This window comes from Leptonotus elevatus, chromosome 11 (genome assembly GCF_054856555.1).
Source record: "Leptonotus elevatus isolate MCC_2025b chromosome 11, RoL_Lele_1.0, whole genome shotgun sequence".
Lineage (NCBI taxonomy): Eukaryota > Metazoa > Chordata > Actinopteri > Syngnathiformes > Syngnathidae > Leptonotus > Leptonotus elevatus.
Genome location: NC_141249.1, coordinates 11862693 through 11890654, shown reverse-complemented (window position 1 = coordinate 11890654; position 27962 = coordinate 11862693). Strand labels below are relative to the sequence as shown.

General features: G+C 38.7%; 2 protein-coding genes across 3 annotated transcripts; both read right to left on the bottom strand.

Annotated features, from left to right (window-relative positions):
• Window positions 1–5486: 5486 nt before the first annotated feature.
• On the bottom strand, window positions 5487–13574 carry mindy4 (MINDY lysine 48 deubiquitinase 4). Its single transcript, XM_086090169.1, has 18 exons — window positions 13285–13574; window positions 12616–12735; window positions 11480–11709; window positions 11193–11406; window positions 10910–11112; window positions 10785–10837; window positions 10560–10666; window positions 10365–10481; window positions 10183–10274; window positions 9960–10061; window positions 9757–9820; window positions 8902–8967; window positions 8545–8612; window positions 8410–8473; window positions 7737–7898; window positions 7159–7339; window positions 6896–6968; window positions 5487–6413 (listed from the first exon to the last, which is right to left on the bottom strand). The coding sequence occupies exons 1-18, from the start codon at window positions 13342–13344 to the stop codon at window positions 6365–6367; spliced, it is 2025 nt and encodes a 674-aa protein (XP_085946295.1). The 5' UTR covers window positions 13345–13574; the 3' UTR covers window positions 5487–6364.
• A 521-nt stretch (window positions 13575–14095) lies between these two features.
• nexn (nexilin (F actin binding protein)) lies at window positions 14096–27150 on the bottom strand. 2 transcript variants are annotated; one of them, XM_086090050.1, is made up of 14 exons: window positions 27021–27150; window positions 25574–25906; window positions 25305–25502; window positions 22893–22977; window positions 22668–22816; window positions 20548–20748; window positions 20288–20461; window positions 19751–19942; window positions 19385–19576; window positions 17928–18122; window positions 17547–17768; window positions 15322–15510; window positions 14883–15240; window positions 14096–14743 (listed from the first exon to the last, which is right to left on the bottom strand). In XM_086090050.1, the coding sequence occupies exons 2-14, from the start codon at window positions 25868–25870 to the stop codon at window positions 14730–14732; spliced, it is 2466 nt and encodes an 821-aa protein (XP_085946176.1). In that variant the 5' UTR covers window positions 25871–25906; window positions 27021–27150; the 3' UTR covers window positions 14096–14729. The 2 variants fall into 2 exon arrangements, with proteins under 2 accessions (XP_085946176.1, XP_085946175.1); XM_086090049.1 differs by having other exon boundaries at window positions 14096–15240.
• Window positions 27151–27962: the final 812 nt, after the last annotated feature.

Sequence of the window (27962 nt, the reverse complement as noted above, 5' to 3'; positions counted from 1 at the left end):
AGAGAGTAGAAGGAAAAAGTCACGATCAAGTTATTCCAATAAAAGCGTATATATATAAATATTTCCAGCGTCTAGCCGTTCTTTTGAGTAATAAAAGTGCCGCAAGTAGCGCGCTAATTAGCATTAGCGAGTCAGATTGGAGTAGATCATTACAATTCCTTACACATTTATAGATCGAAGCAAAAATATTGTCAATCAAATCATTTTGAATCGAAAATCGTTCTTAATCGAAAATCGATTCTGAATCAAATCGCAGACCCAAAAATCGTAATCGAATCGAATCGTGAGACATTCAAAGATTCCCACCCCAGTCCGTATATGGATTGCAGTGCAATCCTATAAAGCTTTTGCGAGTTATGTTGCAATCTCATATGATAATTAATGCAACATCAAAATAATATTTTTCCAGACATTTTGGGCAGAATTCCCATTTGTACTACCTCGAGGGCATTCTAATGCTGAAGTTCCATTTTATAAAGGGTGTGTGGTATTTTAAGCCATTGACACCGGTCTCAACAAAGAATCTAGACTTAGCTATGTTTAAGGGTGCGGCCTTTAACATGATCTTAATGCAATTATTGCTTATGTCTCAGCGCCCTTTCAGTAACCTGGCGGAGCATTGAGCAGGTGTTACCAAAAACAGAACCACTCCTCCTTATTGCAAACGTGCTGGCAGATGTGTTGTTATTATCTTTGGCAGAGTTCAGTATTAAGTGTTTGAACCTGTTGACATAGGAGGAGGTTGAGCCGTTTGGCTTGTGCAGAACGTTGGACAAGCGAACAGACGTGTTATTGGCATGCTCTGTATTAAGTATTAAGACACCCATCTTTATCATTAAGTCATAAAGCAGTGGCTTGGCTGGAAGCATTGATCCTGTTTTGTACCAAGATAAACAGTGGCTATAAAGTCTACACACCCCTGTTCAAATGCCTCTTTTTTGTGATATAAAAATATAATAGAGATAAATTATTTCAAAACTTTTTCCAACATTAACTCATTCACTGCTATTAACGGGCTATAGACTTAAAAAAAATAATTTTAACTATATCGATTTTTTTTTTCATTTTTGTTAACCTACATTTTTTTTGTACATTTAGAACAAATATAAAATGTGTTAGTTAACGAGTGAAGTCATGCGATTAATTACGATTACAAATTGTAATTGCTCCTAATTTTTAATAATCTTTTCTTTTAAACAAAAAACATTATTTTATTTTTTATTTTTAATTATCTTTTTTTTTTTTTTAAGAAAAGATTATTAAAAATTAGGGGTGCCAGGCAATTCAATTTTTTTATTGTAATTAATCGCATGACTTCACTAGTTAACTCACGATTAATCACAAATTGTATATCTGTTCTAATACAATAAAAAGAAAAAAATCTAGGTTTTCATACTCTTGTTAACAAAAGTGGGGAAAAAAAGTGAAACTAATAGAAATAGTTCAAATGAATTTTTGACGCCTATAGCCGTCAATGGCAGTGAATGAGTTAATGTAGCTGCCTTAGCATGTAAGTGAGCTGTGAGGGTTTGAGGGTATTTTAAGTATGTATGTCAAATTGTTTATTTTATTATTTATGATAAATTAGAACTCATAAAAATCAATGAATAAAAATATGAATAGATACATTTCAATTCACTTTTTTGGGTGGTGTTGATGGGGGTTGTGATAGAGGCAATGCACACATCTGTCCTAGCTGCTGAGTACAAAACACCTAAGTGACAATAGGTCCACATCTGTAATAAAACAGCAGTTTGTAGGCAACCCCCCAAAAAAAGAGACTCGCCTCCCAGACACACACACACATAACCTTCTCCCTCAACATTGCCTGCGTAATAAATTAAGGTTTTATGGTAGTTTGATTGAATTTACATTATTTCCTAAGAGGAAATATTTTGAAACAACAAACCTGAGGTGAACCAGCATCCTGAACAGGTTTTTTGATTCCATAACACTTTGGTGTGTCTCATTCCGATATTCTGATTCATAATGATGAAAAAGTTGAACATGTCCCTCCTCACTCATTTGAGTCTTGCAATTATTGGCGCATGTCTAGCATTACACAACTATCATCACATACCTATTGGAAAAAAAAAACATAATAAAAGTGACGTGTCTTAAATTTGGGCCAAGTCAAATGTGCTTGTTTTCACTCATCAAAAATCTTGCATTTCTGCGTTCGAAATTTCCCAAAATTTGAACAGCACGGCTATGTTCAATCCAAATTGTACAAAGACTGTCAGAAGGGAATTTAAACGACGTCCTGACAGTATCTCAATGTTAAAAAAATCAACAAAAACAGCAAAAGAGGATCTGCGGTTCTTCTTCATCCCGTCCATCTGTCTTGTGTTCAGATTAGCGCCTCGGGAACAGTTAACGTGGCTCTCTACAGTTTTTTTTTTTGAAGAAAATATTTAGAGACAAACACAGGGATACTGACAGCAAAGACAAAAACACAGGCTTAGCCAAACATGACAGCAGCTCAGCTCTCACTCCGGTGTGTCTTGATGGGCTTTGGAGGGACTGTTATTCATTTTCTATTATATTTGTCCTGATAGGGTCATGGGTGTGTCTATCATAGTCGACTTTGGATTAGCATGGGCGAGAACCTGCAAAATGTTCAGAAGAAGAACTAAGCCAAGATTTGACCCAGAACTGACGTTTCATTTATTTATTTTTAAATCTTTTAACACACAAATAATACAAACAAATTTAAACACATAATTTATTTAGAGAGCAAAGTAAAATATTGTAAATTACAGTGTAAATTATCCCGTTTTTTCCCCAACTAAACAAATTCATAATCTCACAATATACATCAATAATTTGCCCAACGATGTACATAATGAAATGAACCTCCTGCTGTCGCTTTCTCCAGCGTTTAAAAGTAAGGTTATTTCATAATTTCCAACAAAAACTAGGCTGTGTTGATGACTTCCGGGTTTCTGGTCTTTTTCTTCTTCTTGTTTTAAACTACACCGTCTCAGAGTATGCGTCACCATCTAGCGGCGAAGAATAGAATTACATCGCTTATTATTTCCTTATTTGAATCACATTTTGAGAATAAAAAATAATCCTCACGAAGTCCAAATGGTTTTCAATGAGCGTCCTTTCACCGAGTAAACCCGCCGCCATTTGGATTTGTGACATAACGTAAACTCATTGAAGAGGAAGTCGGCCATTTTGGACAAATTCCAGGGCTCATACTTGGAAGAACTCCTACCCCAACTGGAAGCAGTTCCTCTTATGTTATGTGAAAAAAAAAACATGTGCTAAGTATTTATCTTTTAATATCAATACATTTTAAAGAACTTTTTGCTTTTAAATATTTGTTACAAAGGCACTTTTTTTGACTATGTGCAATAATCTTGAAGCCTACAGGTACTGCTAAATTGACAAGATTGTTTTGCTCTTGACATTTAATGTAAGCGGAACACCAGCATCAAAGTTGGATGACCATTTTGAGGAATGGCAAAGTTTTGGCTACATGTTTCCCAACTTTAATCTCCATCATAACTCTTCTCTAACACGTGATTACATGGGACCATAGTCAGGCAGCAGCGATGGCTTCCGCTCCAGCTATAAAAGGATTAGCCATCTAAAAATACAGCGCTCTCCTCATGGGGACGCACTCGGGATCCCTTTCCCCTCTAGGTGGCCGGGGCACGGATGCACGATGGTAATCTGAAGAGGATATCGCTTATCTGGAGACAAACAGCCCAGATTGGGAGAGGAGACAGAAGATGCGCTGGGGACGGCATGTGGGAGGGCTGTAACACAATTACACACAAGCTCCAAACCTCCTCTGGTACCACTGAGAAATGCCAATGCAATAAATAGTCCACAAAAACCATTTCCTTCCTGTCGGCCTGCACCAAATCTTTATCCCCCAGCGCACCCCCATTACCAACAACTGCAATTTTTCAATGATTCATTCATTCATTTTACTCCCTGTACTTCCTCCCACGTTCAAAAAACGTTCACGTTGTTTCATTCAAGACGTCAAATCATCTCTTTTATGTGAGCCTGTTGCAAGCTGTAGGGACAATATTTTAAGGAGTGCCGATACGGTCTCTTACAGACGTGGGATCAATAACATTTTTGTTTACCACAGACAGGTACCGATCCAACATGGACCCAAGCGCTACGGATGGACGTATGCAGGTGTACCTGACGTTGACGGTGGTGAGTGTATGATGATTGCAGTTGCATCTCCTCACATGAATTAATCCTGGCTGTGAAGTGGCTTCCAACGCATACAAACATTTGTAATTTGGTTCACCTTTTTGGCGTTCGCTGAAACACTTGACACGCCAACGTCTCTGGCGAGATTATGACTACAATATGACCTCAAACCTAAACATGGCTCCTCATGACGTATATTGCAACGTGCACCAGAAATTCTGAGGCGACGCTAAACATTTTAATCCAATTTAATAGTGCCCAAGGCCTCCTTTGAGCATGTCACCTTATTTATAGCAATCACATTACAGCTTTGATGGCTGTAAAGTCATTGTAGCACCTTCATTGATATACACGTTTTTCCAATCATTCCTAGCACAATAAATGTCAGTGACAACATTACACATAAGATGACTTTCATTTTAATGGAAATAGATGAACATCACCTTTTGTCACTCAAGAAGCTCATGCACCGAGGGAAAAAAAAAGCATGCATGCATGTGCCAGCTGCACTGTCTTTGATCCCCTGAGCTGGAGGTGTTGGCACAGGGTCTTCTCACCACCCCCTCTGTGTGCCCCACCATGTCACTTATAGCCAACATCTGTGCATAGTAAATGCATTCTCTTTTTGGAAACAGAAAACTCCCCCCCCCCCCCCTAAATTTTGAGAATGACTTTACAGAGCCACTTTATGAAACCACATGGAGAAGGGGGGGGGGGGGGGTGACAAGCCAGTATAGGATGGCCTCAAGCCCGGATAAATGCAGAGTTGTGTAAGGAAGGGCATCTGGCTTAACTTTGCCAAACTATTACGAGCCTAAGAATTCCATATCAAATTGGCCGCGGCCTGAAGGTTAGCGACCACCATCAGTGCTGTTAACCTAGAGCGCCACTGTGGGCCGAAGTGCGGACTTTGAATGTTGGCACTATGTCATGGAAAAATCTGGGCAGTTGTGGTTGACATATTTAGGAAAAAGGTTGATGTGTGTCCAGGAGACGAACTGGGCAGAATCCGAATAGTTTATTGTCATTGTACCACAAGGTGCAATGAAATTGAATAGTTACAACACATCCGAGACACGTAAAAGCAATGACCAACAGAGGGAGACAGAAAGGGAAGCCTGACAACCAAAGCGGCCGCCCATTTTCTTAGATGAAAAAGGAAAACCATTGCAGGTGTCTGGTAGGTTGACTGTTTGTTGCAATGATTTCAAACAACAGTGATTCATCTACTGTATCATATTAAGCCATTACTGTATGAGAAACAATCTCAATAAAGAATGATTGACAACTGCATCAGGGTATTGGTTTTTTTTAGTTTATTATTTTTTGAGCCAACGCAATGACGGAAATGCAAAACCACTATTATGTGATTAAATCCTTTCACTACAATTTGTGTTTCAGATGAGTCACAACATCGTCATACTAACACGTTCTACCATCTTTTATTCATTCTCCTTGATTCAATACAGTCATTCAGTTGTACGAACATTAAGACGAGGTGAAAACTATTAATATTAAGACGAAATGTGAAAATAAATTTTTTCCAATTATTCCTAATAGATGGGATGCATCTAATTAATTTTAAAACAATTATCTTAACAAACCAGTTAAAGGCCGCTGTGGTAGATAAAATAATTAACATAATATAAAAAGAAGAAAATTTAAATTTAAATTTAAAACATTTGCATTAGGGTAAAATTTTATACAAAAGTCTCCAAAATTCAACATCCCTAACACAAATACACAGTTCTGTTTTTTACATTATTACATGACCAATACAAATGTGCATACTTAAGAGTCCTCCTTGTGACGCAACAGGTTATTTCTACATGTGTTATTTAAAAAAAATTATATATATATATATATATATATATATATATATACCACTAGTTTATGAATTAAAAAATGTGTTCATGAATATGCATTTGTAACCCCTTAATGTTAACAACACTTGAAAAATATGAGTTTTTTGTTTTGTTTGGAGTCTTCTAATCAACCATGTCATTCAAGTGTTTATGAGTTATGCATTCATATGATGAATCATAACAATGCCATTGAGTGAAAGGAAAAGTACAGGCACCAACGAGTCAAACTAATAATACGCGCTGAGGAAAAACAGACATATAAATGTATTGATATTTGTTCATGATATCAAAGTTATATCAAATCATGCAGGCATTCAGAGAATAGGCTCTGTGTCATTCCAACTCACAAATGCATCTTTCCATCTGAAAAAAATAAAAGTTGCAGCAAATTAGATCAAGTAGTTCCATCATACAACACATGCTGCCTACAGCTCCACTGAATAATGTTTTGGAGGTTGCAATGATTCCACAACTAATCCGAGGCAAAGACAGTGTACTTTATTACCACGGTATTTTTTTTTTTAATGCTTTTCACAAATAATTATTCTAACGAGAAGACTGAACTAAGTGAGGGAATCAGGATGTCAGTCAATGGAACCCCATGACAAGGAGACCACAATATGGTTAGCACACAAGCTAAAAGTTAGCACAGCTTCTAGCTAATACAACCATTGCTTGTATTTTCAGGCAGTGTGGATTCCATTGGCTACTATGCTGCCTCTCACAGTTAAGTCATGGTACTATAACAGGAGTAGAAATACATGGCCATTTTTTTCTTTGTCAATGGTGGGGTCTCACTTACTTCAAAAACGTCAACGAGTGTTTGAATGCAAACAGAGGCTCACCTTGTTCGAATGCAGAGCTCCAGAGGAGGAATTAGATCAGCGTCTTGACAGCTCACCACTGATTTGCCGATGGCTAAAAATAGAAAGAATTAAAATGACTTTCAATTTTTCCACCCTTCAAAACTACTTTCAAACGCTTATCTAATATCTATGAGAAAAAAAACACACATATTGGAGGGTTATATGCAAATAAAAATAAGTAAGTAAAAGAACAAAAATGGAGAATATGAATACAGAAAATAAAAGATACAAGATTTACTCACAGACGGTGAGGCGGATTTCTTCCTGCTGATTGGCCAATCCGTCATAGTAGTACAAGTCAAACTCGGCACCCTTGTCTTGATTTGTTAACAGCTCCCCCTGCAGGCCAAACAGCACACTGAAGTGGCTTTCACTGCATACAACCCAGATGGGGAAAAGGGGGTCCTTCAGATAGTCTCCAACCTGAAAGAAAATAGACAGACAAGAAGATAAAGATGAATACTTTATGTTTGAAAAGCGCTGCTCTTTGGGAGTCTTTTATGGGGAACATTACAGCAATCACAGACTTGATTACAGTAATTGAATTATCTTTATCTCAAAATGCATTCCAGCATAATTCGCTGCTTGATTGCAGAGAGCCAACAATAACAAGCCTCTATTCGCATTTTTCTTTGAAGATGATCACGATAGCGAAAATGCTGTGAGTTTTATAACTGAGGCTCAAAAAAGTTAAAGTGGTGAGGTTTGTGTCAAGACAATACCATTATGTCTCCATTTAAGTCTTGTATCTTATCATAATGTCCAGTACTTATGTTTGTATTTGAATGTGACAGGCAATGGTTGCGTAAATGTGGCTCACCTTAAAGATGTTATAATGTTCAAACAGAGACAGAAGACCAATATTACAGTGAACTTTGATTCCCTTGAGCAGCGTGGAGTTGCCGTTGCCCGAGTCCAGCTCCACATCGCCGTCAAAGACGTTAGAAAGTGCTCGTCCAACCAGCAGCAGGTTGACAAGCTCCTGGGCCAACACAAGCACACAAAAACAAAAGGCAAATTCAACATGTAATAAAACTTCAATGATCTCTCGCAGGGCAAATGTATGTGTTTCAGCACCATGCCTTGTTTAATAAAAAAAAGCAAACTTTATCCTTTTTCCTCTCTGATATTGTTTGGTTATATCATAACAGCCTTATTGCAAAAAAATAATAAAAAATACGAAATATGCTCAGTAAAGTATAGCACTGAATCTTCTGTGTGAAGTCTATCTGTATTTAAACGTACTGTAGTCCAGCCACACTTCAAGTAAATATTTTTTGTACTACTACGTATAGCTGATAAATGTGGCTTAGACATTGAATTAGCACATATCTTAACATCAGTCTTTTGATTGGAACAATCGGTTATGTACATTTTAACATAGTAGGCATTAGTATTTTTAGATTTGAGAAATTAGTTTGAAACTTGGTTTAAGAAATAGTGTCGCCCTAATTTAGAGCTTTGGTAATAAACCACCTAATAGTTTGTCATACCTGAGTGCAGTAGCCATGAGCGCCAATGAGTGCGGTGGTGGCCACATCCATGTCTTCTTTCAATCTGACAAAATAAATGTATTATTTATTTTCAAGAATTTATATCATTAAAAAGTATGTTGGCTTTTTGCATACTTCTCAATAGATCGTGACAGGATGGCAGATATAGTCAGCAGTAGACATCCCAGCTCGCCTGTCTCAAACTGGATGAATAATACAGAGCAACAACAGTACATTAGTATACAGTATCGGAACATTATGGACAAATGACCTTATGTGTTGCATAAAAAATAATTAGGTCTGTGAAGTTAAACAACCAAATCGCTTCGTCGGATAGCCTAGCACTGTCCCGGTCGTCATAGTAACAAAAGCGGTTCTAGGCATTCTGTGTGAAAACTTCCCCCCGAAAATGCGTGATTTCGACCAAAGTGTGACAAACGGATATTCATTTTGCTGTCATTCTTTAAGGGGGCAACACGGGACATCTCTCACCTGCTCAATGTTTTGCTCCAGTAGAAACTGCAGGTCTTGAATTGTGTCCACTTTATAACAGCTTATCTAAAATAATAATAATAATAATAACAATGAAAATAAAAAATATAGATAGAAATAAACAAACAAAGAGAAAGAAAGAATTGCTCAATCCATTCACCCAAAGAGAAATGTGTTATAACTTAACATATCTTATAATCATGTTCCTATACAGAACTGCCATTTAAATCAAATAAAGTCCAAAATTTGGAATTTTCATTCAGTTAGTTTTTATTTAGTTTTGTTTTGTTTTTTAAATTGAGATTGTTTTGGTTAGTTTTCAAGGTGGGTTCTTTTAGTTTCGGGCTGAGCAGGCGAGCCGAGCCTTTGGAGCCATAAGTCAAGCATGCAAAATTGTCGCCTAGGAGTGACGTCATCTGAAGGTGCGTTTCTATTGGCTGCTGCTAGATGACATCACTTCTGTGTGACGCACTTTCAAATGTCCTTATTCTGGTTCATATCAAAATAAATATACTTGAAATCACATTTTAAATCATTCCCAAAGGCTCATGCATTAAATGAATTACCAAAGACTAAAACTAAGGACATTTACGCTATAATTATAGTTAGTTTTAGTTAGTTCGTTTTGTAAACATAAAATTTAAGTTTGAGTTAGTTTTCGTTTTTTCAAAAAGTATTTTCGTTTTTTATTTAATTTCATTAACAAATTAGCTTTTTTGAATTTTAGTTTTTTTCGTTAGTTTTCGGAGTTAGCGGCGCGCTAACACAACATGAGGAGCCTTGCCTGATTCACCAAAATTATAGACACTTTTCAACAAGCTCAAATGGGGTGAGATGGTCACAAATATTTTTAACCTTTTCAAGCACTCCTTCAGATTTGTAGTGTCCGCTTGGAGTGAAAAGCGTTCTTCCTGAGTTTCTGTTTTAAAAACAAAAAAGGGTGTAACGTTTAATGCACAGACAAAGATGGTGGTCCATCATCCTGACCACTCGGCATTAGAAATATTGCAAAGTAGGTACAGGCTGCGATTCAACAAGATTCAAAAGTAGGCTCTTACATTGCTACCGTGGCCTGTTTTTCCTCGCCAGCCCTCCACAGGACTTCGGTCACAGCTAAAACTAGACATTTTCTTCTGGTTGCATTTGTTGGTCTTAAACACCTGAGAACAAATGAGTGAAAAACAAGCTTTTTTTGTTGAGTAGCAGTAAATGACGTGAGGAAAACATAATGTGATGCATATTACTGAATAGTGCAACATGTGGAAGGAAAGTACAACATACTGAAGTCTTGCATTACTACTGTCTATGTTTTCAAAGAGAAGCTTCTTTAAAACAAAAGCTTGGATGGAAGCTAGAACCCCACAAGGACCACCCTAGAAAATAATCAGACAATATATTCGGAATACAGCACAAAACAAATACATTTTGTGACTACCAAATTAAAATAAATTATGGAAGGCAACCTTTTTCTGCACCATTCCATATCTCAGGTCATGCGTTTCGGAGAACGTGAAACCCTGATTTCGCCACTCGATGGTGAAACATTTGAGACTTGAGCCGAGGAGAACTGATTTCAATTCCTGGGGAGAGTAAACGCAAAATAAATAAATACATAATTTGATAAGCCTTTATCTGGAAAAACTCCTGATGCGAACGACCGAGGCGGTGTGTTGGTCCATTGGGCGGACTGTGTGGCTGCTCGCTGCAGTCGCAGTGTTCTCGATGGGCATTTTGGAGAATTCTGGCGGCTCATCATCGATGTCATCTGAACACAAAATAAATGAAAAAATGCGCCATCAGATCAAAAAATGACTCATAAACAATTCAATTTCTAAAGCACTTTACACAAATTCTAATTAGGTGTGAAAAGGGCAAAAACTTACCTAACACCAACTCAGACAAATCTTTCCCATACGGATGCGTATTGGACTTAACTCTGAGAGAGAGGACACAGAATTATGAGCACAAAAATAGTTTGGCAGCATGTCATTTAATAGACGGGCTTTACATTTTTCTGTCATATCTGTCTCGTCCCGCTTTCTCTAAGCTCTTCACTCTTTCTGTCGCATCACTCAGGGATTTTTCTAAGACTCTGTGTTGTAAACTGTTCCCCGACAGTCCAACCTGAGACTGCCCGAGTTCCTCTTCCTGTTTCCTGAGCAGCAGCTGAGGCGTGACCACTTTTCGACTCTGCCTTTGTTTAGTTGACTCCTAAAACAGTAAAAGACGATCATGGTGAAGGTCTCTATTAGAAAAGTCAAACACCTTTGTATACTGTAAGTGGATCGTACCTGGAGCGTGCTGGCTATCGGTCCGGCCATCATACCACGTCTAACCCGATTGGGTCGGCTCCTTTGAATGACTTCATTGACGGAAGGCGTTTTTTCGGGTTCGCTCATTTTAGACTGGCCGTTTTCATCTAAAAGCCACCAGCTGGTTTCACTGTGGTTCATGAGTCTTTCCCCATCAAGTGACAATAACGACCCGTAAGTGGGAGACGAGGACCTGTGAGGGAATTCCATTGAGTCTTCAAGGAAAACAACAACAAAAAAAACGGTATAACTTGCTTATTGACCACCTTAATTTGATGCGGTCACCAGAAACAAAAGACGCTGTGCTGTGTTCTGAGTTACTTTCGTTCATTTGTGATGGCGCCTTTGCAGGAGAAAGACCGAGTGAGCTGGCCATTAAAGCAGACTGCAGAGAATCCCTTTCATGACCTTCACAGGCCATCTTGTCATCTCTGTGACCTTCAATGTGGTGCTTGACAATAATTTCCAGCAAAGTCCTCAGAGGCAAACTCTGAACCTGTAGAGGCACAAATGCCATTTCAGATAGTAAAGATGGTACAATATTACAAATGGACTGTTTTGTAAGAGCAGAGGGAAAAGCAAGTAGCGGCATCACGCACTATATGAGCATGTATGTAGACCTATATATTTTAAGCTCTTCATCTTCATTATTCAATCACTTTTTAAATTGTATTTGTACCAAAATGTAATAAAAACTAATGTGAAGAAGTTACTTAAAATTCATTACAGTTGCCATTAATTAGTTATTTTTGAATCTATCCATTTTGCGCCCATCACAGCAAGCATCAGCACTGTAGAAAATGGGCAGTTGGATGTTTTGTTTACTGTGCAAAAATCAATATGAACTAGTTTATTTAAATGTAATTGTAATTCGTCTGTGACATGAGGTTGTTGTTGTTTTTTTACCATAGTTCTTAATGAATAAAATATAAATCTCTCCATATATAGGAGTCAATAAAGAAATAATTTCAGATTTTTTAAATTATTATTATTATTAATGTACATTTTAAAAATGAATAATTGTTTCTCTTTTTGTGCCCATAGTCAGTGAACTGCAGTTCACATGCAACCTTAATTAAGACAAGCACTATAGAAAAATAAGTGGATGTATTTAAATATTGGGACATTTAAATAAATAATTTCCATTTTAATTATTGTATTTCATTTGATATTACTTTTGTGGCATAATGCAAATTTTCATAAAAAGTTGCATAATTTATTCTCTGGTATAAACTAATTTGCTAAATTTTGTCACCAAAAAATTGACAAAGTTGAAAATAAATTAATCTCACACGTTGCAAATATTTGGGTAAATATAATTGCAGTTTTGTAACATGTAGCATGTGTTACCTGTGCATAAAAATGCAGAATGTGCTGCGTGGCAAAAGCTGAAGGTCTTTACCTTATTTGCTTTATACAGATCCTCAATGTGCAGAACTTGTCTCAAGTGGGATCTGTTGTTGATGCTAGACTGTGTGCGTGGATGCTCTTCATCCATACAGGCGATCGTCCTCTTGAGTCCCTGCACGTCGATTATACAGTATGTACAAGTGAACAATGGGATATTGATTAATGTAAATGTACTGCAATGATTCCCCACCACTGTGCCATGACATTGTGTTCTGTGAGAAATCATCATCTCAATTCTCCAATACAATTTACAGAAGAACCTTAACTTTGATTTGTTTTTATTTCTTCCTTGACAATGTGCAATCTCTTAACTCTTTTTTTATTGGCATTTCATACTGTGTAAGGAAATGTGTTAGTAAATTGAGACCAGGATAACAACTTTTGGGGATATTAATGTTCGGTGGTGTTGTGCTATGTGATTTTTCTCATGTAAATATGTACCTTGGCTCAAATCTCAGAAGTTTTAGTAGTGGACAAAACAGAATGTGAAATGAACAGCTGATATCATGTACATACTAGCCATAACCCAAAACATGATTTAATGATTGCTGTTTAGCATCACGACTGTTTAGCATGGCTAACGTTCGTGGCTACAGCCTGGTGATGTAGAAGTGTCTTTTATTTTCTTTCTTTTTTTTTATCCTGGATGCATCTAACGTACCTTTCTGCTCAGGTATTCCCGCACGAGGGACGCGGACACCTCCTCCACGCAAATGACCATCGCTGTGGAGAAAAGTGAGCCAGCTTTGCTACGATACAGGACATAAGAAACGGCCGGCTCGGTTGGCGTTCAATGCGATGCGCTAAATCACACACACAGCTCGCATAATTTAAAATATTTCACAAAAATAGAGAAACATCCTCGACGATAAAACTCGATGGGGAAAAAAACACGCACACACATTTGGACAAGAAGTCCAGTGGGCGGGGTTTTGTGATGACGCACGTCTTACGTATCACGTCACTGCACATGCGCGTACTTATCTGCTCTTACCCTGCTGTTCCTTCTTTCGACGATTTGGACAAACTAAAAAAATGTAATCTTATGTTCATATCATGTAGGTGTAATACATTATTATGTATTGAAGAAAACTGAATGTTGCTTAAGAGCGAGCGCGCTCAGCTACATCCGGCTAAGCGCACCCAGCTACATCCGGCTAAGCGCACCCACGTACGTTGCCATGGTGATGATACAAATATGGCAGCGAATTACTACAAAATGTTTCCTTAATTTATACCCACATGCTTTCATGGTCTGTGGCTACTTTGACTTCCTAACACATTCCAAAAACATGCATATTTAGATTAATGGAACACTCTTAAGTTGCCCATCGGTGTGAACGTGAGTGTGGACGCTAATGGTATTTGTCTATATATTCCCTGTGACTGATTTGCGACTAGTCCAGGGTCGTAAGTAAAATGTACATACCTAGTCTGCAGGCCTTGGCCATATAATAAAGGACACCATGTGCTGCTATTGTTCTTCATTTTATTAAAACATTTTTTCTGATAGTGAATGACAAATAAGAGTGCGAGCCTATGCTTGCTTTAATGTCAAACCATGTCAAACCATAAAATAGTTACCTACCGTCAAGCACAACTACATATCAAATGTAACAATACATGTAAAAATAACTTAAGATGATAAAAGGGCATTACAGAAGATGGTTATATAATTGAACCGTTTTAATTAAAATGATGATACAGTTTTTTACGACAATGTCATCCTATGCGTGTCAAGAGACTCGAATGAGCATCACAACATTTGCTTGTATGTTGAAAAAGACATAACCACATCATTTATTAAATGGTATGGGATTATGACAAAAGATTAAAGTAACATGGCAAACCTATGGGACTACTGACTTTTACAAGAATCTTGTCAATGTTTTGGCACAGGTCATACCCTCTATTAGGGAGTGCAGCTTTACAACCGATTAACAAGTAAACATTCTGCATTTTGGTGTTTTTGTGTATGCCTCCCTTAGGAATGCCGAGCATACTGCCATTTGCTTCCCTCTCTTGTTTGACCATGAGGGACAAATGAGTTTGTTTTATTTTGTTAAAGAGAGACAACAGGGAAAGTTTCCAGCAGTTGGAAGAGCCTCAGTAGTCATAAGCTGTAAAACAGAAACATAGGCGCCGTTACCTGTGGCTCACTCAAACGAAGAAGTGGAGCATGCAGTCCACTCGGAAATGCGTCTGGACTGCCAGAAGGATCTTTCATGCAGGCATGCAGTCACACCAGGGTGGTCTTACTTTCTATCGTCAGGATGCAGGTGCTCGCCGCCGTGCCTCGGCTGTTCACCGCCTTGCACATGTACTCGCCCTCGTCCTCGGGGAAGGTCTCTGGTAGGTAGAGGCAGTACGTCTCCCCTCTCTCGATGTACTGATAGTCTTCACAGTCTTGGAGCATCTCTCCCTCAAACCACCAGGTCACCTCCGGCTTGGGCTCTCCGGTGATCTTGACGGTGAAGCGGACGGGCTCCGAGTCCACCACAGACTGGTTTTTGAGAGGTTTCTTGAACCACGGGGCACCCGACCTGGCGTGATCTTCGTCGTCCTCGTAGGAGCCGTTGACGATGCTTGCCTCATCCTCTACGTCGTCCTCCTTTTTCTGTAAGTGGATGATAAAAAAAAAAAACATGAACCATGAAAGCATTCTCGATAACAGATTTCATGAATAGGAAAACGGTACCTTTTGAAGGGCGGCATCGATCTCCTGTTGTTCAAACTGCATCCTCTGTAGCTTCTGCTCCTCTATCCTCCTTCTCTCCTCATCCTCTCTGGCTTTGGCCATTTGGTCAAACCTGGCTCGCATGTCCACCTTCTGTTTGAAAGGAGACTCCTCACCTTTCGCCAAACTCATTTGGCTTTCATCGTCCTCCTAAAAAACAACAACCAGGACTATTGTTATACCGCTTTTCCAATGCATGTTTGTTACAGCCCTACTACTAATACATACACCTTTCCGTTGATAAAAGCACTAGCCAGATGTCCAAGGGCAAGTGCATGTAACTTATTTTTCACTGGCATTGGCTAGCATGGGTTCCAAGCACACAGAGCCGACATTAGATGGATGTTGTAAACCACTCTTGACCACCAGTGTCAGTGACAGAGGCTACAATAAATTTGTGTATCCACCTGTTGCCATTCATACAACAAAATAAGTCATGGTGTACTTCAGGTACTATTATTCATCCTTGTGTTCATTTAAATAGGTCCAGAATATCACATTGAACCAGTCAATTTGTAAGTAAATAGTGACAAAACCTAATTTCAGCATTCATACTTGCTATGACATTTTTGTAGGGATGTTGGATACCACTAGGCTATTACCGGTATGAGTACTCAAGTTTTGAGTAGTCACTGATACCAGATATCATACCAATTAGTACTTTTGATGCATACAATTTCCCACAAATACAATGACAGATAATTTTAAAGAAAGACATGTCTGCCCCAACAACAGAATACTGTATATAGTGGTGAACGATAAGAATGCAAAGATTTTAAGCCCGCACACTACGGTGGCTCAGACAGACCACACTTCGCAAGGCTACCTTCAATTACCACCAATTATTATTTGGAGTGAGCGAGCGAGCGAGCAGGAGCAGTGGGAACAGCAAGCAAGAGTGGCTACAAGAACTAGCTGGAGCAGCTATTGGAGAAGCTAGCAAAAAGTAGCAAGAGCAAAGCAGAGGGAAACAAGCGACGGGAGCCCAAATCACTGAACTCAGTGAGCCATTAGATCCGACACTAGCTACAAGCTAACCTTGCTTTCTCACAAACTCCTGAGAATCCATTGATTTCCACCAATACGAAACACTGGTGGTTCGGACCAATCACAGAGCGACATTGTATTTGGGGGCGGGATACGCAGCTGTGACGAAAACAAGAAGCGCCAAAGCCGTGGGAAGAAACAAACCAAACATGGCACAAATCAATCTGGCTATTGCCAGGCTAGCTACAAGCACCACCAGAGGCTAACTAAGTTTGCGAAGTTCTTCTCCTTAGGGCAGGAGTGGCCAAGTTAAGTCCTCGAGAGCCACTATCCAGCCTGTTTTCCATTTCTCCCTCCTTCAACGCAGCTGTATCTAATGATCAGCTCATCAGCAGAAGCCTGATAACGATCCTGATCATGAATCAGGTTGCCTTAGGGTATCAGTAGCAGAAAGATGGCGGCAAAACATGTCAGCCTCTTATAAGAAGCGACCTGTGTAATATAATTAGTGATTACTAGACGTATGATTATATTTAAAAAAATCCAAGTTGATGTAATTTATTTTTTGTGTGTGCATATTATTGAAATTAATTGTGCGTTTTTAAAATTATTGAATTATTAGTTCACCACTAGATGGTGCTAAATAATACACACTGTTGCCCTTAAAATTTGAATGAAATAATGGACATTTTCTGTTCTGATCATCTCATATTTGTAGTTCCTGATCGTAAAACGGCCGCAAGAGAGCAGCCGATACTGGTACCTGGAACCGATAACTTGAAATAAAACTTGGTATTGGTACTCGCCCATCACTACATTTTTGTTTTGTTAGCAAAAGTTTGGAAACTGGTCTACATTTTTGCTACAGCTGTCTGTTTGTCTCTTCTTAGATAATATTTATCTTCAAACATGTCAAAAATTTTAATTCTGTACAGGAGATTCTAATTCCTAAGTTGTAAGCCAGCGTGTCTCACTTGAACTGATGTATGGTTTTACGTGGTAGCTACTACTTTGAAGTAGAAAACTAACAGTTGTTAACCAAGACAAGTAGAGCTGATTTGAGTCGGTAGTTATTAGATTTGTGCAGAAGCATACGCTTAACCTATATTTATCATGTGCGTCTCCACACAATGTTTCTGAGATGACCTCACACAAACATTATTTGTAGCAAGCTAACCTACTATCGATCTTGCTCATACCTCCTGAAACCGCTCAGCTTCTCTCTCTTTAATTTCATCATCGGCGGCCTTCCTGCGAGCTCGCTCCATGTCAATCTTTTTCTGAATCTCCTCGTCAGTCAGCTGCTTGATCTTTTCAAACTTGGATTTCAGGTTCTTGGCCTGGATGGAGCCCGTCCTCTTGAGCTTGGTCAACTCTTCGTACTCACTATTTACAATGTTGGTGCTTTCATTCACTTCTTCCTGTGAAAGAGAGAACAAATGTTTGTAGGTGTTCCTTCTACCTCACATTTGGACAAAAATATGAGGGCAACTAGTAGCCATTACATCTACAGGAAATGAAAATAGGAAAATACATTTGTAGAGTTTGGAGGTGCATATTTTCAGTTTATTGAAGCTAACCTCGCCCATCTCTTGTCGGAGTTGTTCAAACTCCTGCTTTTCCTGCTCCAGTTTCTGTTTACGCTCCTCTGCCTTGCGTCTCCTTCCGGCCTCCTCTTTCTCCTTCAGCAGCTCCTCAAAGTTCATCTCCAGTTTTCCTGGGTGTAGCGCCTCCTGTGATTCCGTCCTCACCAATTCACCTTCATCATCTAGAACCTATAAAATATCCAAAATCAGATCAATAAAGCAGAGCCCCTGCATTTGTTTATCATCATTTTTACCAGCAAATACATAGATATATGGTGTTTTGAAATAAGAATAACGGCAAGCACACATTCAAGACTACCACTAAAGGGGCATCTCAATAAATTAGAATATCATGGAAAACTTGATTTCAGTAGTTCAATTATAAAATTGAAACATTATACAGATTCAATCAACACTACTACTGAAATAAAATGACTGAATGAAATTATTTGAGATGCACTTGAATAGTGCAATTTAAAAACTCTTTGGTATTTGGTCACATAAATATGTTGCATAAAATAATATGCGTTATGTATTTCCAGTCTTCCAATTAAAAATGTGGCAGCAGTACCAAAGTTACAATTAAGTATGTCAATAATGAAACTATATTCATCATAGAGACTACATCTTGATCATCAAGCAGTGTAAACCCATTTATTCTCACTGTGTAAATATGCACTGGATATTATGTAAAGTTCAAGCTTGTTTTGTCTTTTTCTAAACCTTTCTATTTATGTTCATCGGGGTTCAAATGCATTCGAAGTTTGGTAGAAATATCTTACTGTTTCATCTCCAAAAGCAGAGTTCTCATGATCCGGGCCGGGGCTCTTAAAGAAATCATTTGGACAAGGGAGCAGCAATACAAAATAGACTATGTGAGCCCATCACAATAAAACACATTGATCGTTTAGGAATACAGCAGTTAGTGGGAAAGGTTGAGACAGTATTAGTTTGAAGATTGTTGGCGTAATATTAAGTGTCTTACTTGTCCATGTGTAACAATTAATGTTAATTGAAAGAAGTCACTGCTCTTTTCCAGAAAATGGTTGTGCAGTAGTTTGAGGTCAAATAAGGAGAAAGTGAATGAATCAGCCAAACACACACACTCGATAGGCTGTGTTTGGAACCTCTCCCGATCAACTATATAGTGGCCTATATCGTGAGTTTACTATTTTGCGATGCTAGTTGGATATCTAGTGCGTTTACAGTAGATTCTCCCCTATAGTTTAGAAATGTATTTATTTGTTCAATATTTATAACAGAAGGCAAACCAGATGACGTTGATCGTTATAATCATGCAAAAGCAAGAACATATTTAACACTACTTCCATTTGAGTGATGAGTAAACAGTATAGTCCACTATACAAAAAAATCCTTTCTAATGATTAGGGAGAAGGGATATGAGAGACTAATTCCAAACACGGCCTTAGTCTTTGGTCGCGAGGACTAACCATGCTTTTGCGTGCCTCGGCAAAGAGCCTCTTCTCCTCTTCCAATCTTTTCTTGGCCTCCTCCTCTGCCTTCTTCTGTTCTTCCTCTCTCCTCTGACGCTCCAGCTCCTCGAAACTGGCACAGATCTTTCCCGGTTTGCTGCCCTCCAGGTTCAGTAAGGCCATCAGAGCCTCGTCATCCTCGTCGACAAGCTAAGTGACAACACAAATGAAACTTAAACAGAGAGTCTCTAGAACATATGGACAAAAGTACAGGGACACACTAATTGATCACTTACTACCTTTATGCACTAGGAACAAAAAAAGGCCTTTGTAAAAACATGGCGCAACTGTTTAAAGTTGTTAGATAATGCCAGAGAAATTTACCATGCTCCTTCTTGCTTCGGCAAAAGCTCTCCTCTCCTCCTCCATTCGTCTCTTGGCTTCTTCCTCGGCCTTCTTGCGCTCCTCCTCGACTCGTTGCCTCTCGAGTTCTTCGAAGCTCAACCTCAGTTTTCCAGGTCGGAAGTCCTCTTTGTCATCCGGGGATGGTGCTTGAGTGCCGTCCTCATCTTCTTCCTGGAAAGACAAAAATAAGTTGCAAGCATGTATTAAGCAGGCAGAAGATATACACTCATTGGCCACAATATTAGGCACACCCATCTAATGAGATCCTGAAGAAAAAATTCTGAACAGTGGTAATATTTTGATTTTCCCAAAAAGTGAATTCAGATACGGTAATCAAAACAAAATATATTAATTACCGCACATGCCCCAATTGGTAAAACAATTACTATCGTCATTGTTTAAAGGCAATGTTATGCCATTTGATAATACTAAATTTTGTCCACGGTTATTTTGTCAGGTTTGTGAAGCTAAAAAAATAAAATAATAAACACACTTATTTGAATCAAAAACATTTACCAAACCCAGTCGAGCTTCCTCAAAAGCTTTCTTCTCCTGTTTGAGGCGACGTTTGGCTTCCTCCTCAGCTTGCTTTCTTCTCTGCTCTTGTCTTTCCTTCTCTATTTCCTCAAACGTCATCTTCAGCTTTCCCGGAGACACCTGCGACTTCTCCACAGGCTTCTCCTCATCATCCTCGTAGAAAAAAAAAGACGATTAGGAAGGTTTGAAGCTAGCTGTACTAGTAAAACGTAAGAATTTATTTGTCTATATGTTCCAACCTCTGGGACAATCGAGCTCCGCTTGGCCTCCCTGAAAGAGCGTCTGTTTTCATCGTAGCGTCTTTTCTTCTCTTCCTCCGCAGACTTCTTCAGCTCCTCCTCTCGACTCCTCTCCATGTCCTCAAAGTTCATTTTGATTTTTCCTGGAGCTCGTGACGACTTAGCGGGAACCACCCGTACAAGAATGCTGTCATCTCCTTCCTGTAATTTACAGTTTTTATCATTAAACGGGAAGTCAACCCCCAAAAATTATTTTCTTGACAGTAATATGTTCTATGCATCCCCAATAGTCTAAATACGGTACTCTTGTTAATATTGTGTTAGTGGAATATGAGTTAAGCAGCAAAATCCAGCATTTTTTTTTTTTTATCAATATCAGATGGCGGCCATTTTGCCACTTGCTGTCGAGTGAAAATGGCCTCACAGTTGCTCGGGTCTCAGGTAACAACCAATCACAGCTCAGCTTCAGAAAACAGGTGAGCTGTGATTGGTCATTGCCTGAGCCCTGAGCAACTGTGATGTCATCTTCCGTTGACAGCAAGTGGCAAAATGGCCGCCCCCTGAGATGAATAAAAACAGCTGGATTTTGCTTCATAACTCATATTCCACAAATGTAATATTAATCAGAATGTCATGTTTAGATAATTATAATTATACAGTCATTTGTTATATGCAGCCCCATTAGTCTAAACACAGTATTCTGGTTAATATTGCGTTTGTGGAATATGCTAAATCCACTGTTTTTATCTATGTTAGAGGCGGCCATTTTGTCACATGCTGTTGACTGAAAATGACTTCACAGTGCCTAAAGTGAATGTCACATGACCAAACCAAAACAATATTTCAACATAAAAAAATGTGGTCAATGCATGTTTATCCAGACTTCATGGTAATTCAGCAGCATATACCTTTCAGTGCTTCTCTAGTATTTTTTTGTTATGCCCACCCAGGAAGACGAAACTATTTCATCCCCCAATCCCCACCCACCCCACCCCCAACTCTCTGTCGTGACTATAAATAATCATTTATCTATAAAATTGTTGAAAATACGCCTCTACAGAGTATCTAATACTCTTTGTGCACTCTAACAATGAGAGTGCCACTGCCACCTACTGTAGTGGATGTATAACTGCACATTATTCCAGTATGGCACAAAAAAAAGAAGTTTCGCACAATGTTTTAAACTTCATTCCCCCACATTAAGAAAAAGCCAAACCAGTCACAGACATAGTTGCGTGTCTGAGAGCGTTAGGGTGAGAGGGTAACTCTATTGACCTGGTGTGGCCATTTGTCAGTCAAAGATAACGCAGTCTAATTTTGGTTACACAGTAAGGAGGTCTACAACCACCAGGAGGTGTTGGGAAACAGTTGCCAGTCATATGCTGTCTACACCTGGCAGCTCTGCCAGAGTGCTGCTCCACTTGTTTCTCAATGACCAGGTCAACTCTAAGCAGGACACACATGAGACAATAATAGGTTGAGCTAAAATAGGATGTGCGAAACGGTCCCTGTGAAGACACATAAAAGCACTCTCAAGCCTTGCCTTTACCATCCTACAGTTAACTTTGGGTAAAAATCGGAAGAAAACTGAGATTGTGTAAATGATATGTAAATGACAGTCAGATGAAATAAGGATAAGTGTGCTCAATGTTTGTTTGTGTTAAAAAACCAACAACACTATTCTTAGTGTTGTTGTCTCTTAAAAGAAGGTTTTAACTTGTTTTTGCCTGCACGATGAAACAACAAAAACTACTAAATGGGTTGTTAAATTAGTCATATTAAAAGCAGTTTTTACAATTAACCCTGAGAACTACTATAGAACTTAACTGCAGTTATTCTCATAAATGTGTAATATTGTGTAGCATTGTAATCTGATATAATACAAAGTGTTGCTAAACTACAATGTGCGCAAAGTCGGAGCATGTTTATGGTTTGTAATCACCTGTCTGACACCATTACATAACCATTGCAGACTGTCTGAAGGTACAAACACTTTATTTGCTGAAAATTCAATTGCTTTTTACTCTATATTATGTAAAAAATTACACCAAGCCAGCAATGTTTTGTAGCAGCGGAAGGTTACTTCTTGGACAAGCTCCATGTTCTCAATTTGTACTTACCTCAACTGCCTTCTTGGCCAATTCCCTTTTAATTTTGTCTTTTTCCAGGTTGTCTTGGGTTTCCCTCCTCTTTCTCTCACCTTCCATCTTCTTCCTCTCTCCCACTTGCCTTTGCTTTTCCATTTCGGCAAACTTCCCCTTCACACTACCTGAGGATTCAAGAACACAAACTCACATCTTAAACTTTCATGTTCTATTTTTTTTTTGGTCAACCGATTGCCTCACCTGTGATTTTGGGGACGTAGGATTTCTCCACCTTTGCCGGCTTCACCTCCTCGTCCTCATCGCTGGAAGCAAGAAGTTCTTTTATCTGCCGAGGGTCAATTGGAGAAGGAGTAAGTGTTTACACTTTAGACAGGATCATCTCCTCAGTCGCTCAGGAGCCATGCTGCTCTCCGCAAAGAACAGAGGCCTAATCCCTGATAATAAGTGGGTCATGTGATCTGCAGGTGGGCTTTTGATTGGGCTGTTGCACGGATAGCAGATGAGCATATGATGTGTGTCCAATCGGGCCAGGCACATGGACATTTGTTCTGCTCAGGTATCGCTGATAATCCGCTCTCATCCCAGTTGTATTAATGCTTTTACTTCCCCACTATCCTATTCAGGCTCAGTTTATCTCAACAGGACATCCTTATGTCTGTTGTTTTCATTGTGAGTCTGTAAAGTTGTTGTTCAACATTGTATGCAACGAAAGACAAATGCCATTCACACTAATTTTCCCATCTATGGGTAATTGAGCCTTCAGTTGCATGTTTTTACAATGTGAGAGGAAGTTATCGTACCAGGAGAAAACCCACTCAAGCATGATAAGAGCATACAGAGGAAAACCGGAGCTTAAAATATCTCCAATAAAAGACAATTTTAAATGTATCTCGATACAATGAGGTGCGATACAATTCAAGGACGGTTTTGGTTTTAGTGGAACGATTCGGTTCGATTCAGCGGGATTGTGATTCAGTTTGATATGGTACGATTAAGTTCGAGAGGGTATGGTGCAATGACTTTATTGTTGTCATTTTACATGTATGAATAAACTTGAACTTGTCAGTACTGTAAATGTGGCATACATCTCTCCATTAAAACACAATTTGATACATATATCAATATATTTTAGGAAAATTTTGATTTGATTCGTATTTTATATCAAAACCAGTTTTCCAATGCAGTTTTTTATTCCACTCTTAGTATACATATATGTCGTTTTTTAATATTGTCATTTCCAAATTCATGCCAATACAAGTGTGATTTTAAAAACAGCAAAAAATAAACCCCATCTCAACACACAAAATTTGACATATCTCAGCTATTTTTAAAACAGGTCCCTGGGCTGCTAATGTGGTCACTGTGGGGAGCACAACGTTGGTGACCCCTGCTGTGTTGTTTATATATATTTTTCCCACTCATGTAGCTGCATACGGCAACTCAAATACTGTATGACGTCAGAATGACATGCAGTAGTGCAACTAACATTAGCATATAATAATTTTATTAATTTAGTTTCTATTTGGAGTGTGTCATCTTTGTCTTTTAAAAAAAAGTATATTACTAATTTGTTGTTACTTTAACAATTATTATTATAGGGAAGCACTATGGTGTTAGTATAGCCTGTAAAGTTTTCATGTTCTCCAACTATTGAGAAAAAAGTTACTATGTTAGAATCTCAATTTCCAAAAACATGCATGTTAGGTTCATTGAAGGATCTACATTGTCCATAGGTGTGTGTTTATTTTATTTTTATTTATTTATTTATTTATTTATTTTTTGGGGGGGGGGGGGGGGTCTATAAATTCACTATGAGTGGCTTGTGACCAGTTCAGGTGGTCTCTAAGTCATCCGGGTCTGGCTCTAGCTAAAGGAACATTTTAATGACAAACGATGAGTGCTACATAAAATGGATGACTTGATGGATTATTATTTTAACATTTGGGATGAGGGTTGTACTGAAGAAAGTAAACTACACCATGCATTCATCATGCACTGTGTGTGTTCAAGGGTTATATTATATCAGGTGTCCCAAAAGGCACGATACACTTTTTTTTTCTTCAGGAATTGTTTGGACCAACATAAGGCCATCAGCATTTGACAGCGTATACTAATTTCCTTGCTCACGGCTCACCAATTGACATTGGAGTAATGTTGCAAAATTGCTAATTTACAAGACATTTTTCTGTCCCTGACTGCACTTCGGCGCCAGTTGGAGAAGCTTTATGGCCATCACACATAATAGATTTACAAATTTCTCATAACAGGATCTGTTCCTGACACATCATGGACCGGTAAACCTACTAATACCACCACTGATGAAAACACCAAACTTCTCGAGCAGGCATTCGCGCAAAGCCAGGGAAAGTTTGCCTAGAGGGCTGCACTAGAACTGAGCATCAACAACAGTTGCTGTCAGTTGGACAGCCATGAGAAAGGGAATACTAAGCTTACAAAAAACTGGCTGTCAAACCCTGTCTTGATTTGAACTCAGGTGTATGTGAATGTACCACAAAAACACATTACAATGTTAACAAAGAGCAAACAATGTGTGTTATATGTTGCAGGGTCTCACGGAGAGTGGAGGCCGTGCCCAATCCATCACACCATGCGGGTCACACTCGCAGGTTAGTGGGCTTATCGGGCTTTGACCTGCTGCTTTTTGCGGTTCCACTCCCTCTCCTTGATGTACTGCTCTTTCCTCTTCTGCTGCTCGCCCTGGTTCCTCTGCCTGCTGCGCTCCTCCCTGGCCTTCTGCATAGCCTCGAACTTTCCCGTCACGTCGCCTTTTTCTTTGTTCGTGTTGGGCACGTAGCTTCTGGCCACCAATTTTCTGGATCGGAGCAGTTTCTGTAGTTTAATAATGGAAGGATAAGAAAGTTGTGGAACTTGGTTGAAGTGGATTTTTATGGCTGTCTCACCTCTTTTTTAAACATAACATCAGAAATATCCTTTTCTTCAGTTGTGTCAGGTGCCGCTTCTTCCGCCTCCACAGCCTTAGTGGCTTTCCTTCTTCTATTCTTGTCACCACTAGCCTTGTCCTTTCCCTTGTGTTCCACGCCGTTCACATGTGCCTCGCCAGCCTTTTTCTTCTGCGCGTCTGGCGTCTCTTTCTTCTTCTCCTCAACCTCCTGGCCATCTTTCTTGCTCACATGTTCCTTTTTACTTTCGACATCTTCCATTTTGACCACAGCATCAACCTGCGCCGTCTCAGCCATGTTTGGACCACAAAGACAAGCTGGTTTTAATGTGAGCTGCATAACGAAAGGAGGATGACACAAAAGGTTAAGACAGGAAAAACTAATATTTTTAATTTTGTCCACAATACTCTTTTTTCCCCCAGGATCTTATGTGGAGCATGATATATATATATATATATATATATATATATATATATATATATATATATATATATATATATATATATATATATATATATATATATATATATATATATATATATATATATATATATATATATTATTTTTTTTTTATAAAACACCACAATTTCAGTGAAGCAAACTGCCCCACTCCTCAGTATGTTGGGGAAGACTTCAATTGTAGCATGGAGCTGGCTGCTATTTATAGCTTATTTTGAGGGTTGGTGCGGGGCGGGGGGTGCATGTGATCATGGCTATTTCTGATGAGTGATGGGCAGATGCACAGAGCTCACTCTGGCACCCACATGTCGCCCCACAGGCCCTTGACAAAATGGTCAGACTGGCCAGACAACACCAAGGACGGTCAATCGGCCATCGCTAAAACCGCCGTTGCTTGTCAGTGTCGTTAAACACCTTGTGCTCAAGTATGAGGATCATTGTGTGGTGAGATTTATCATTAAAAAAATAAAATAAAATTATGTTAAGTTAGGGTCTCATTATTGCATATATTCCAAGTTGTGAGGCATGTTTATAAATAGAAATAATACTTTAAAAATTATTACTGATTGGTTTGGATCATTCACATGGTTTTCCATATTGTGAGGCCTGTGAAATCCAATCATGAGCAACAAATATGATTTATTGCCCTATAGGTACTGTAAAACCTTTACATTTGTGTGCAGTCAAACCTGTATCATTTCTATTTGGGAACATAACCTATTGTAGTAGAACAACCTTACAAAAGCTACACAAGTACAACAACAAGCTACAATGATTGCAACCAAGGAGGCCTGCTTCCGGCTAATTGACCTTTGAATTCAATTTTACACTTTTTTTTTCTTTTTACCTTTTATTTCCCTTAGTAATAACACAAAACTGTAGCTGCATAACATTTATACTAAACTCAAGTATTACAATTGAGTTTACCGTTTTATTTTCCCACAGTAGCAAGCAACCCACCTGGAATTAAATAGAATAAAGGACTTACCTCTTAGTGGGTGTTTTTTTTCCCCAATAAGAAAATAAATAAATAATCCCCAGAACACGATCGTGTGGAGCCAAAGGCGTCCTGCAGTCCGGCGGTGCACAGAGAAGCGGAGTGGCTGCTGTTGGTGACGCGCACTTTCCATAAAAAAAAAAAAGTTGGTGACTTTTCATGGACACGCATTCCACGCTCGTTCCCGCTTCAGCTGTTGCCTCGCGCGCGTGCACGCGGACCGACGCTCGTCTCGATGGTCTGCAGTCGCAGCTGCAAAAATACGTGGAGCCTAAAATACAAATAAACGTATATGCCCTCCTTGGATTGTATGTTGTTTGTTTATATTAATAATGACATTAAAGCATTTGTAATGAATGTATTTCTGACAGCGTCACTCAAACAAAGCAATTATCGTTAGCTAACTGCTAGATAGACTTGACCTATGAGGATACGCTAACTGTTAGCTTATCTGGTAGCTATAGCACTTTGTGGTTAGTTGTCATTTCTATTTAGGAATAACCTGAACATATTATACAAACACTCAACTCAACCACTTAATTGTGTCTATATGGAGGACCAAAATAAATAAATGAATACATATCTGTGTCCAGCAACAGCTAAGTTCGGCAAGCTTCCTAATTGGCTATTGTTTCGAAATACGTCACAATCGTAGAGAATTACAAAGGAAAATATTTTATAGAAACCAAATAACTGGAGGTCTGGAGCTCTGACTTTAATTGGAAGAAAATGCTAATATTTGGTCCAATTATTAGTATTGTGTGTAACCCTGTTGTGCCAATGAGTGTATGTTGTCCAAATATGTTCATATTCATTAATATATTATAGGCCTATTCATAATTGTCTGAACTAATAAAATGCATTTATACTTGGTGAATTAGCTGATAAAGTCTATTTCATTGTGGCTAGTTGTGTATTGAAGACAACATTCTG